Source organism: Sinocyclocheilus anshuiensis, unplaced genomic scaffold (genome assembly GCF_001515605.1).
Source record: "Sinocyclocheilus anshuiensis isolate Anshui unplaced genomic scaffold, SAMN03320099.WGS_v1.1 scaffold841, whole genome shotgun sequence".
Lineage (NCBI taxonomy): Eukaryota > Metazoa > Chordata > Actinopteri > Cypriniformes > Cyprinidae > Sinocyclocheilus > Sinocyclocheilus anshuiensis.
Window position 1 is genome coordinate 138,151 of NW_015557108.1, and position 10,503 is coordinate 148,653.

Consider the following 10,503-nt stretch of genomic DNA (forward strand, 5'->3'; position numbering starts at 1 on the left):
ACTGGGATAAAAGTTTATAGTTCAGATATAAACTCTGATGTGTATGGTAGCTATTAAAATAGAGTAAATCACCTTTTGAAAGTAATTGGACACTTCAAATGAAGATTTATTGATTACAGTGTTACGCCAGTAGGTGGCGAAAAGGGGCTGTTAAAATGTATTTGTCTTTGAATCATACAAGAGATTCGTTCAAGAACGCTGATTCATCCAGTAATGAAACCGAGTGAGTCATTGAATCATTCATTCATAAATTACATGATTTTGTTTAGTTGTCTAATGTTTTTTCTTCAGAATCATGAGAGAACCACAACTTCCACTGAGGAAAAACTCAATTTATCCAGAATCATGCAATTCTATTTTGCACACAAACAGCTCTTAAAGAGTCCAGTTTTTATGTAGCCTGTTGATTTTTGTTCATTGCATTCAGCTGCAACTAAATGATTTGCAAAAAAGAGGCATAGGACAAATTGATATCATTATTTAATCACATTTAATCACAATCGAAACTGGGAATCGAAAATAATCAGAATCGATACAATTCAAACGATACCCAACCCTAATCATCACCATCACCATCATGGAGAATGAACGCTGTGTGAGAGTGTGTGTGTGTGTGAGAGAGAGAGAGAGTTACCAGGTGTTTGTTGGTCTTCTGCAGCTCCTGCTTGTGTTTCTGCTCCTGGTTTAGTTTTTCTTCTACCTGAGAGAGATTCTGCTCAACACGGGACAGAGCCTAAGAAACACACACACACAATTAACCCCCTGTGCTGTGCTGAAAATCCGTCACTTAATTAGTGTACGTTTGTGTGTGTACCTGTTTGTGTGTGTTGCGTGTTCTCTCTGCCATCTCCTTCTCCTCCTGCAGGTGTTTCATCTCTTCGTTTCGCTCCTGATCGTGTCTCTTCCAGCCCTCGACCACTTTCACCAACGTCTGACACACACACAGTTTTTATTCATCATGACAATATAGTGCTGTTGCACTGCCTTTAATTAATGTGGACTAACAACTGCATTCAAAACAGTTCCTTAAAAACAACAGCAGTAATAGCAGTGACCAGACAGGATCTTGATGAAAAATCATAAACACACTTCAGAGTAAAACATCTGAATGAAATATGAGGCATGATTCACCTGTAAACATTCATATATTACACTGCAGACTCTGAGCACTGTGTATCATAATCCTTATAAACCAGTATTAACACTGACTGGTGGCGCTATTGAGATGTTTTCACTTTGATTCTAATCTTTCACAATTATTTTTTATTTATTTTAACTAAAAAATACAATAAAACTGAAACACTGAAAAAAATTAAAACTCATTAATGTTTATAATAATATTTAATTAGTTAATCCAAACATGAAGGACCCATGTGTCTGTTTGGAAGGATCGATGGACTGTGTCTCCGTTTGTGATTTTCACAGAAAGGATTCCATGTGTGTGATCTAAAACATTACATATAATACACACATAATATTTTCCTCATTTTATTCTCAGTATTGAGTGAAAGTGTCTCAGATGTAGGATATTTTCACTCGCTGTCAAACACTGATATTATCGCTGTTGTTGTCAATAATTTATTACACATGCTTCCTCCTTTACACCGAGTCTGTAATACTCTGTGTGTGTAAGTATGAGTGTGTGTGTGTGTGTGAGTGTGTGTGTGTGAGTATGCGTGTGTTTGTGTGTGTGTGTGTCTGTGAGTGTATGTGTGTGTGTGTGTGTCAGTATGAGTGTGTGTGTCTGTGTGAGTATGAGTGTGTCTGTGTGAGTATGAGTGTGTCTGTGTGAGTATGAGTGTGTCTGTGTGAGTATGAGTGTGTCTGTGTGAGTATGAGTGTGTCTGTGTGAGTATGAGTGTGTCTGTGTGAGTATGAGTGTGTGTGTGTGTGTCTGTGAGTGTGTGTGAGTGAGTGAGTGAGTGTGTGTGAGTGAGTGTGTGTCTGTGAGTGTATGTGTGTGTGTGTGTGTGTCTGTGAGTGTGAGTGAGTGTGAGTGTGAGTGTGTGTGAGAGAGAGAGAGAGAGAGAGAGAGAGAGAGAGAGAGAGAGAGAGAGAGAGAGAGAGAGAGAGAGAGAGAGAGAGAGAGAGAGAGAGAGAGAGAGAGAGAGAGAGAGAGAGAGAGAGAGAGAGAGAGAGAGAGAGAGAGAGAGAGAGAGAGAGAGTGTGTGTGTGTGTGTGCGCGAGTGAGAGTGTGTGTTTGTACCTTGTCGAGTTGTTCGATCATGATGTCTTTCTTGCGGTCGGCGGCCACAGCGAGTGTTAACTGCTGCTGAAACTGAAGAACTTTACTGTGGAGAGACACCACCTGCTGTTCACACACCTCAAACACACACACACCGCTGTCAGATATGGATTTGCAGTCAATTTACATTTAAGTATTTTTTAATTATTTATTTTGTTTTATTTAATAATATTAATAATAATAATACTAATAATTACAATTTTATTTAACAGAACAGTAATAATAGTCATGGATGTCTTAATTTCTCACTTTCAAACATTAAACCGTAGAGGTTTTATTCTGGCGTCAGGTTTATAATGGCTGTACCTTCCGGCGCTCCCGCTCTCTGTCCAGACTCTCTCTCAACACCTGCAGCTCTGACGCAGCGCCGCTCGAGTCTGCATGAAGACGGGAATAACGCGGGAACAGCTGCTCCACGCCGCCCACAGACAACCCAGCACTGACACACAGAGAGAGAGACACATGATATATGCTGATTTGCTGCTCGAGAAACATTTCTGATTATTATCAATGTTGAACACAGTTGTGCTGCACAATATTTTTGTGGAAACTGTGAAGCATTTTATTTTTCAGGATTCACAGATGAATATAAAGTTCAAAGGAACAGCATTTATTTGAAATAGAAATCTCCTGTCACATTATACATGTCTTTACTGGCACTTTTGATCAGTTTAATGTGTCCTAGATCAATACTGACATTAAATGCTTTAGCAGCACAAAATGTACTTCTGTTGCACCAGTGAACTCTCTGAATATGAAGTGAATTAAGCGACAGCTGTATTGGTGTCTGTTTCACCTGAGCAGGTGTGACGTGGCGTCGCTCTCGTGTGAATCATCCAGGAAGTGCTGTGATGCAGGGGTAAGAAAATCTACAGGGTCAAAGGTGAAAGGTCAGGTGATTTGATCAGCACTAAATACAGTTCAGCAGCTCTATGAAAGCATCTGTGTGTGTGTGTATCTCACCGTGTCGGTCCGCTGACGTCAGTGTGTTTCTCAGTATGGACTGTAAGTGTGTCCTTACATTCTCCATTTCCTCTATGTGCTTCCTTCCACTCTACACACACACACACACACAGTGAGAAAATCCTGATTAAATTAGGACTGATTTAAATAAATGTCTGACATAATGTGATGATGCGATAGAGTCATGACTGCAGTCTGGCATCAGATGCTCAGAGATCAGACTGATATCAGACTGATATCAGACTGAGATTAGACCGAGATCAGACTGAGATCAGACAGAGATCAGACTGATATTAGACTGAGATCAGACTGAGATCAGAGAGATCAGACTGAGATTAGACTGAGATCAGAGAGATCAGACTGAGATCAGACTGAGATTAGACCGAGATCAGACTGAGATCAGACAGAGATCAGACTGATATTAGACTGAGATCAGACAGAGATCAGAGAGATTAGACTGAGATTAGACTGAGATCAGAGAGATCAGACTGAGATCAGACTGAGATTAGACCGAGATCAGACTGAGATCAGACAGAGATCAGACTGATATTAGACTGAGATCAGACAGAGATCAGAGAGATTAGACTGAGATTAGACTGAGATCAGAGAGATCAGACTGAGATCAGACTGAGATTAGACCGAGATCAGACTGAGATCAGACAGAGATCAGACTGATATTAGACTGAGATCAGACAGAGATCAGAGAGATTAGACTGAGATTAGACTGAGATCAGAGAGATCAGACTGAGATCAGACTGAGATTAGACCGAGATCAGACTGAGATCAGACAGAGATCAGACTGATATTAGACTGAGATCAGACAGAGATCAGAGAGATTAGACTGAGATTAGACTGAGATCAGAGAGATCAGACTGAGATCAGACTGAGATTAGACCGAGATCAGACTGAGATCAGACAGAGATCAGACTGATATTAGACTGAGATCAGACAGAGATCAGAGAGATTAGACTGAGATTAGACTGAGATCAGACAGAGATCAGACAGCGATCAGACGACGATCAGACAGATCAGACAGCGATCAGATGACGATCAGACAGCGATCAGACGGCGATCAGACAGCGATCAGACAGCGATCAGACAGCGATCAGACAGCGATCAGACAGCGATCAGACAGCGATCAGACAGCGATCAGACAGCGATCAGACAGCGATCAGACAGCGATCAGACAGCGATCAGACAGCGATCAGACAGCGATCAGACAGCGATCAGACAGCGATCAGACAGCGATCAGACAGCGATCAGACAGCGATCAGACAGCGATCAGACAGCGATCAGACAGCGATCAGACAGCGATCAGACAGCGATCAGACAGCGATCAGACAGCGATCAGACAGCGATCAGACAGCGATCAGACAGCGATCAGACAGCGATCAGACAGCGATCAGACAGCGATCAGACAGCGATCAGACAGCGATCAGACAGCGATCAGACAGCGATCAGACAGCGATCAGACAGCGATCAGACAGCGATCAGACAGCGATCAGACAGCGATCAGACAGCGATCAGACAGCGATCAGACAGCGATCAGACAGCGATCAGACAGCGATCAGACAGCGATCAGACAGCGATCAGACAGCGATCAGACAGCGATCAGACAGCGATCAGACAGCGTAGACTGAGATTAGACTGAGATCAGAGAGATCAGACTGAGATCAGACTGAGATCAGAGAGATTAGACTGAGATTAGACTGAGATCAGAGAGATCAGACTGAGATTAGACCGAGATCAGACTGAGATCAGAGAGATCAGACAGAGATCAGACTGATATTAGACTGATATTAGACTGAGATCAGACTGAGATCAGAGAGATCAGACTGATATTAGACTGAGATCAGACTGCGATCAGACAGACATCAGACTGAGATCAGACTGAGATCAGACTGAGATCAGAGAGATTAGACTGAGATCAGACTGAGATTAGACTGAGATCAGACTGAGATCAGACAGAGATCAGACTGATATTAGACTGAGATCAGACTGAGATCAGAGAGATCAGACTGAGATTAGACTGAGATCAGAGAGATCAGACTGAGATCAGACTGAGATTAGACCGAGATCAGACTGAGATCAGAGAGATCAGACAGAGATCAGACTGATATTAGACTGATATTAGACTGAGATCAGACTGAGATCAGAGAGATCAGACTGATATTAGACTGAGATCAGACTGCGATCAGACAGACATCAGACTGAGATCAGACTGAGATCAGACTGAGATCAGAGAGATTAGACTGAGATCAGACTGAGATTAGACTGAGATCAGACTGAGATCAGACAGAGATCAGACTGATATTAGACTGAGATCAGACTGAGATCAGAGAGATTAGACTGAGATTAGACTGAGATCAGAGAGATCAGACTGAGATTAGACCGAGATCAGACTGAGATCAGAGAGATCAGACAGAGATCAGACTGATATTAGACTGAGATCAGACTGAGATCAGAGAGATTAGACTGAGATTAGACTGAGATCAGAGAGATCAGACTGAGATTAGACCGAGATCAGACTGAGATCAGAGAGATCAGACAGAGATCAGACTGATATTAGACTGATATTAGACTGAGATCAGACTGAGATCAGAGAGATCAGACTGATATTAGACTGAGATCAGACTGCGATCAGACAGACATCAGACTGAGATCAGACTGAGATCAGACTGAGATCAGACTGAGATCAGAGAGATTAGACTGAGATCAGACTGAGATTAGACTGAGATCAGACTGATCAGACAGCGATCAGACGACGATCAGACAGATCAGACAGCGATCAGATGACGATCAGACAGCGATCAGACGGCGATCAGACAGCGATCAGACAGCGATCAGACAGCGATCAGACGACGATCAGACAGAGATCAGACAGCGATCAGACAGACATCAGACGGAGATCAGACAGAGATCAGACAGCGATCAGACGACGATCAGACAGATCAGACAGCGATCAGACAGCGATCAGATGACGATCAGACAAAGATCAGACAGCGATCAGACGACGATCAGACAGATCAGACAGCGATCAGACAGAGATCAGATGACGATCAGACAAAGATCAGACAAAGATCAGACAGCGATCAGACGGCGATCAGACAGCGATCAGACAGCGATCAGACGACGATCAGACAAAGATCAGACGACGATCAGACAGATCAGACAGCGATCAGACAGCGATCAGACAGAGATCAGACAGAGATCAGACAGCGATCAGACAGCGATCAGACGACAATCAGACAGACATTAGACGGCGATCAGACAGAGATCAGACGGCGATCAGACGGCGATCAGACGAAGATCAGACAGAGATCAGACAGAGATCAGACAGAGATCAGACAGTGATCAGACAGTGATCAGACGGTGATCAGACAGAGATCAGACTGAGATCAGACAGACATTAGACGGCGATCAGACAGAGATCAGACAGCGATAAGCTCACCGTCAGCTGTGCCGATCTGCTCAGGCTGCTCTGCAGATGCAGGTCCATCTCTCCGTCTTCCGTCTGCCCCACCCCCTCCACTCCTGAGCCAATCACATCATGCGAGGAGGAGGTGGAGTCCAGGCTGAAGGCTGAGGGCCTATGAGAGAAGAGAGGGGGCGTGGCTGCGGTCATCCTGACAGCAGTGAGATCAGGAGAGGACAGAGCGAACGACACCTGCCTGACACACAGAGAGAGAGAGAGAGGAACTTGAGTCCAGACATTACAGTGATGAATCCTAACCCTTATGTTTCAGAAAAGATAACTGAGATAAAATGATTATTGTGCTGCATTCTTTTTTTGTGATGACTTCGTCTTGCACTTTAAATCCAGCACATTTACAGCAACAGGTTTTTCAACCCTCAAATCCCAAATATATTTTATGCACTTTATATGCGTACATATAGTTTCATTGAAAACAACTAATTATTAATTAATTACTATATATAAATAGTTAATTACTTATTAATTACTATATATAAACAAATTCAATTCAATTCCAGTTTATTTGTATTGCACTTTTCACGATACAAATCGTTGCAAAGCAGCTTTACAGAAAATTTAAGTTTCTATTTGAAAGTTTCTACATTATATTTAGGAGTAGTTTATCAGTGGTGGTGACTATGTCAAGCTGATGTCGATGTGGCAGAAATGTACAGTACAGTTCATGCAGTTAGTTAAAGTCCCCATGAAATCAAAATCAAAGTTTTTGGGTGTTCGTATCAATATGTTAGTCTTAAGGTTATCTGTAAGCCAGTGTGCTCCGAAACAGTGACAAAATTTGATCGCACGGTGCGGATCATATGCAAGAGTCGGCATATATTAAACACTTTTAAAACTACACAGCCTCAGCATGATTATGATCACTATTTTGTTTTACTAAGAGTTTCGTATTGAATCTAGGGGGTAATCTATTAGACTGTGGCTGTCAAATGCAGCTTTACCGAGCTCTATAGCTCTGACCCGTGCAGATATAAACAAAACGCTATTGGCTATTTTAAAAAGGGGGCGGGGCTGCTCGATATGCCCCGCCCTGTCTTCCTGTTTCAGTTGAGATTTCGTCACACACAGAATAACGCTGCGTGTTTCAAGGCACTTCAGGGGACCTTTAATGTCATGTAATCAAACAGACGGTGAACACTATTAACTGCAATGATTATATGTTGCGATTAAACGCATAGCAAAAATAAACGATGCCAGTACCATCATTCAATACTCGTGATTAGGGCTGGGTATCGATTCAGATGTCCCGATTCGATTCAATATATGGTCCTTTTTTACACAATAATAGGGCCCTATAAAATGTTCTTAATTTTTCTGGTAATCAGATGAAGGCATAAAACAATGTAATTTATCCTAATCAAATGAAAATTAAACCCTTTTATTTTTTGGCAAACAAAGTGCTGCACAAGAGGTTTACTGTTAAAATTAAAAATAAAACAGATGTGATTATTCCTTTAAAAATAAAGATTTATTAATATTTATTAGCAGTAGTAGCATTGAGTCTTCAGACTGCTAAATAGTAATATATTCTGACAGTTTAACGTTAAACTAAACTTTTATTTTGACGGGTTGCCGTGAGGAACTTGCAGCTTGCTGTGTATGTGATATGACGGTAGTTTTCTCAAATGAAACGGTAAATGCTAATGAAGTGACTCTCAGAGCAGCTGGAGATGACATTCGTGTTCATATCATCATATAGTGAGACGACAGAAGCTGAAAACACAGCGAGCGTCATCCGCGCGGCGATCAGACGAAGATCAGACAGAGATCAGACAGAGATCAGACAGAGATCAGACAGTGATCAGACAGTGATCAGACGGTGATCAGACAGAGATCAGACTGAGATCAGACAGACATTAGACGGCGATCAGACAGAGATCAGACAGCGATCAGACGGCGATCAGACAGAGATCAGACGGCGATCAGACAGAGATCAGACAGAGATAAGCTCACCGTCAGCTGTGCCGATCTGCTCAGGCTGCTCTGCAGATGCAGGTCCATCTCTCCGTCTGCCTCTGACTCCACCCCCTCCACTCCTGAGCCAATCACATCATGCGAGGAGGAGGTGGAGTCCAGGCTGAGGTCCTCCAGCCTATGAGAGAAGAGAGGGGGCGTGGCTGCGGTCATCCTGACAGCAGTGAGATCAGGAGAGGACAGAGCGAACGACACCTGCCTGACACACAGAGAGAGAGAGAGAGGAACTTGAGTCCAGACATTACAGTGATGAATCCTAACCCTTATGTTTCAGAAAAGATAACTGAGATAAAATGATTATTGTGCTGCATTCTTTTTTTGTGATGACTTCGTCTTGCACTTTAAATCCAGCACATTTACAGCAACAGGTTTTTCAACCCTCAAATCCCAAATATATTTTATGCACTTTATATGCGTACATATAGTTTCATTGAAAACAACTAATTATTAATTAATTACTATATATAAATAGTTAATTACTTATTAATTACTATATATAAACAAATTCAATTCAATTCCAGTTTATTTGTATTGCACTTTTCACGATACAAATCGTTGCAAAGCAGCTTTACAGAAAATGTAAGTTTCTATTTGAAAGTTTCTACATTATATTTAGGAGTAGTTTATCAGTGGTGGTGACTATGTCAAGCTGATGTCGATGTGGCAGAAATGTACAGTACAGTTCATGCAGTTAGTTAAAGTCCCCATGAAATCAAAATCAAAGTTTTTGGGTGTTCGTATCAATATGTTAGTCTTAAGGTTATCTGTAAGCCAGTGTGCTCCGAAACAGTGACAAAATTTGATCGCACGGTGCGGATCATATGCAAGAGTCGGCATATATTAAACACTTTTAAAACTACACAGCCTCAGCATGATTATGATCACTATTTTGTTTTACTAAGAGTTTCGTATTGAATCTAGGGGGTAATCTATTAGACTGTGGCTGTCAAATGCAGCTTTACCGAGCTCTATAGCTCTGACCCGTGCAGATATAAACAAAACGCTATTGGCTATTTTAAAAAGGGGGCGGGGCTGCTCGATATGCCCCGCCCTGTCTTCCTGTTTCAGTTGAGATTTCGTCACACACAGAATAACGCTGCGTGTTTCAAGGCACTTCAGGGGACCTTTAATGTCATGTAATCAAACAGACGGTGAACACTATTAACTGCAATGATTATATGTTGCGATTAAACGCATAGCAAAAATAAACGATGCCAGTACCATCATTCAATACTCGTGATTAGGGCTGGGTATCGATTCAGATGTCCCGATTCGATTCAATATATGGTCCTTTTTTACACAATAATAGGGCCCTATAAAATGTTCTTAATTTTTCTGGTAATCAGATGAAGGCATAAAACAATGTAATTTATCCTAATCAAATGAAAATTAAACCCTTTTATTTTTTGGCAAACAAAGTGCTGCACAAGAGGTTTACTGTTAAAATTAAAAATAAAACAGATGTGATTATTCCTTTAAAAATAAAGATTTATTAATATTTATTAGCAGTAGTAGCATTGAGTCTTCAGACTGCTAAATAGTAATATATTCTGACAGTTTAACGTTAAACTAAACTTTTATTTTGACGGGTTGCCGTGAGGAACTTGCAGCTTGCTGTGTATGTGATATGACGGTAGTTTTCTCAAATGAAACGGTAAATGCTAATGAAGTGACTCTCAGAGCAGCTGGAGATGACATTCGTGTTCATATCATCATATAGTGAGACGGCAGAAGCTGAAAACACCACGAGCGTCATCCGCGCTTTAGTATGTGTGTAGTAAACAAAACAGTGCGCCATCCGCCATTCATTCATTGCGGAAATCATGGC

General features: G+C 41.7%; 1 protein-coding gene across 6 annotated transcripts in view; it reads right to left on the reverse strand.

The window, feature by feature from the left end:
* The window catches only part of cntrob (centrobin, centrosomal BRCA2 interacting protein), a 30,176-nt gene that overhangs the window by 12,321 nt on the left and 7,352 nt on the right, over nucleotides 1-10,503 (reverse strand). For 5 of the 6 annotated variants that reach the window (XM_016472669.1, XM_016472670.1, XM_016472666.1 and 2 more), the window contains exons 3-9: nucleotides 8,655-8,874; nucleotides 3,209-3,299; nucleotides 3,042-3,114; nucleotides 2,552-2,684; nucleotides 2,207-2,323; nucleotides 815-931; nucleotides 635-733 (exon numbers count right to left, since the gene is read on the reverse strand). In XM_016472669.1, coding sequence (XP_016328155.1) covers nucleotides 635-733; nucleotides 815-931; nucleotides 2,207-2,323; nucleotides 2,552-2,684; nucleotides 3,042-3,114; nucleotides 3,209-3,299; nucleotides 8,655-8,874 — 850 coding nt within the window. Of the gene's footprint in view, nucleotides 1-634; nucleotides 734-814; nucleotides 932-2,206; nucleotides 2,324-2,551; nucleotides 2,685-3,041; nucleotides 3,115-3,208; nucleotides 3,300-6,659; nucleotides 6,720-8,654; nucleotides 8,875-10,503 lie in introns of those variants that run through there. The other variant, XM_016472671.1, reaches the window with a different exon arrangement.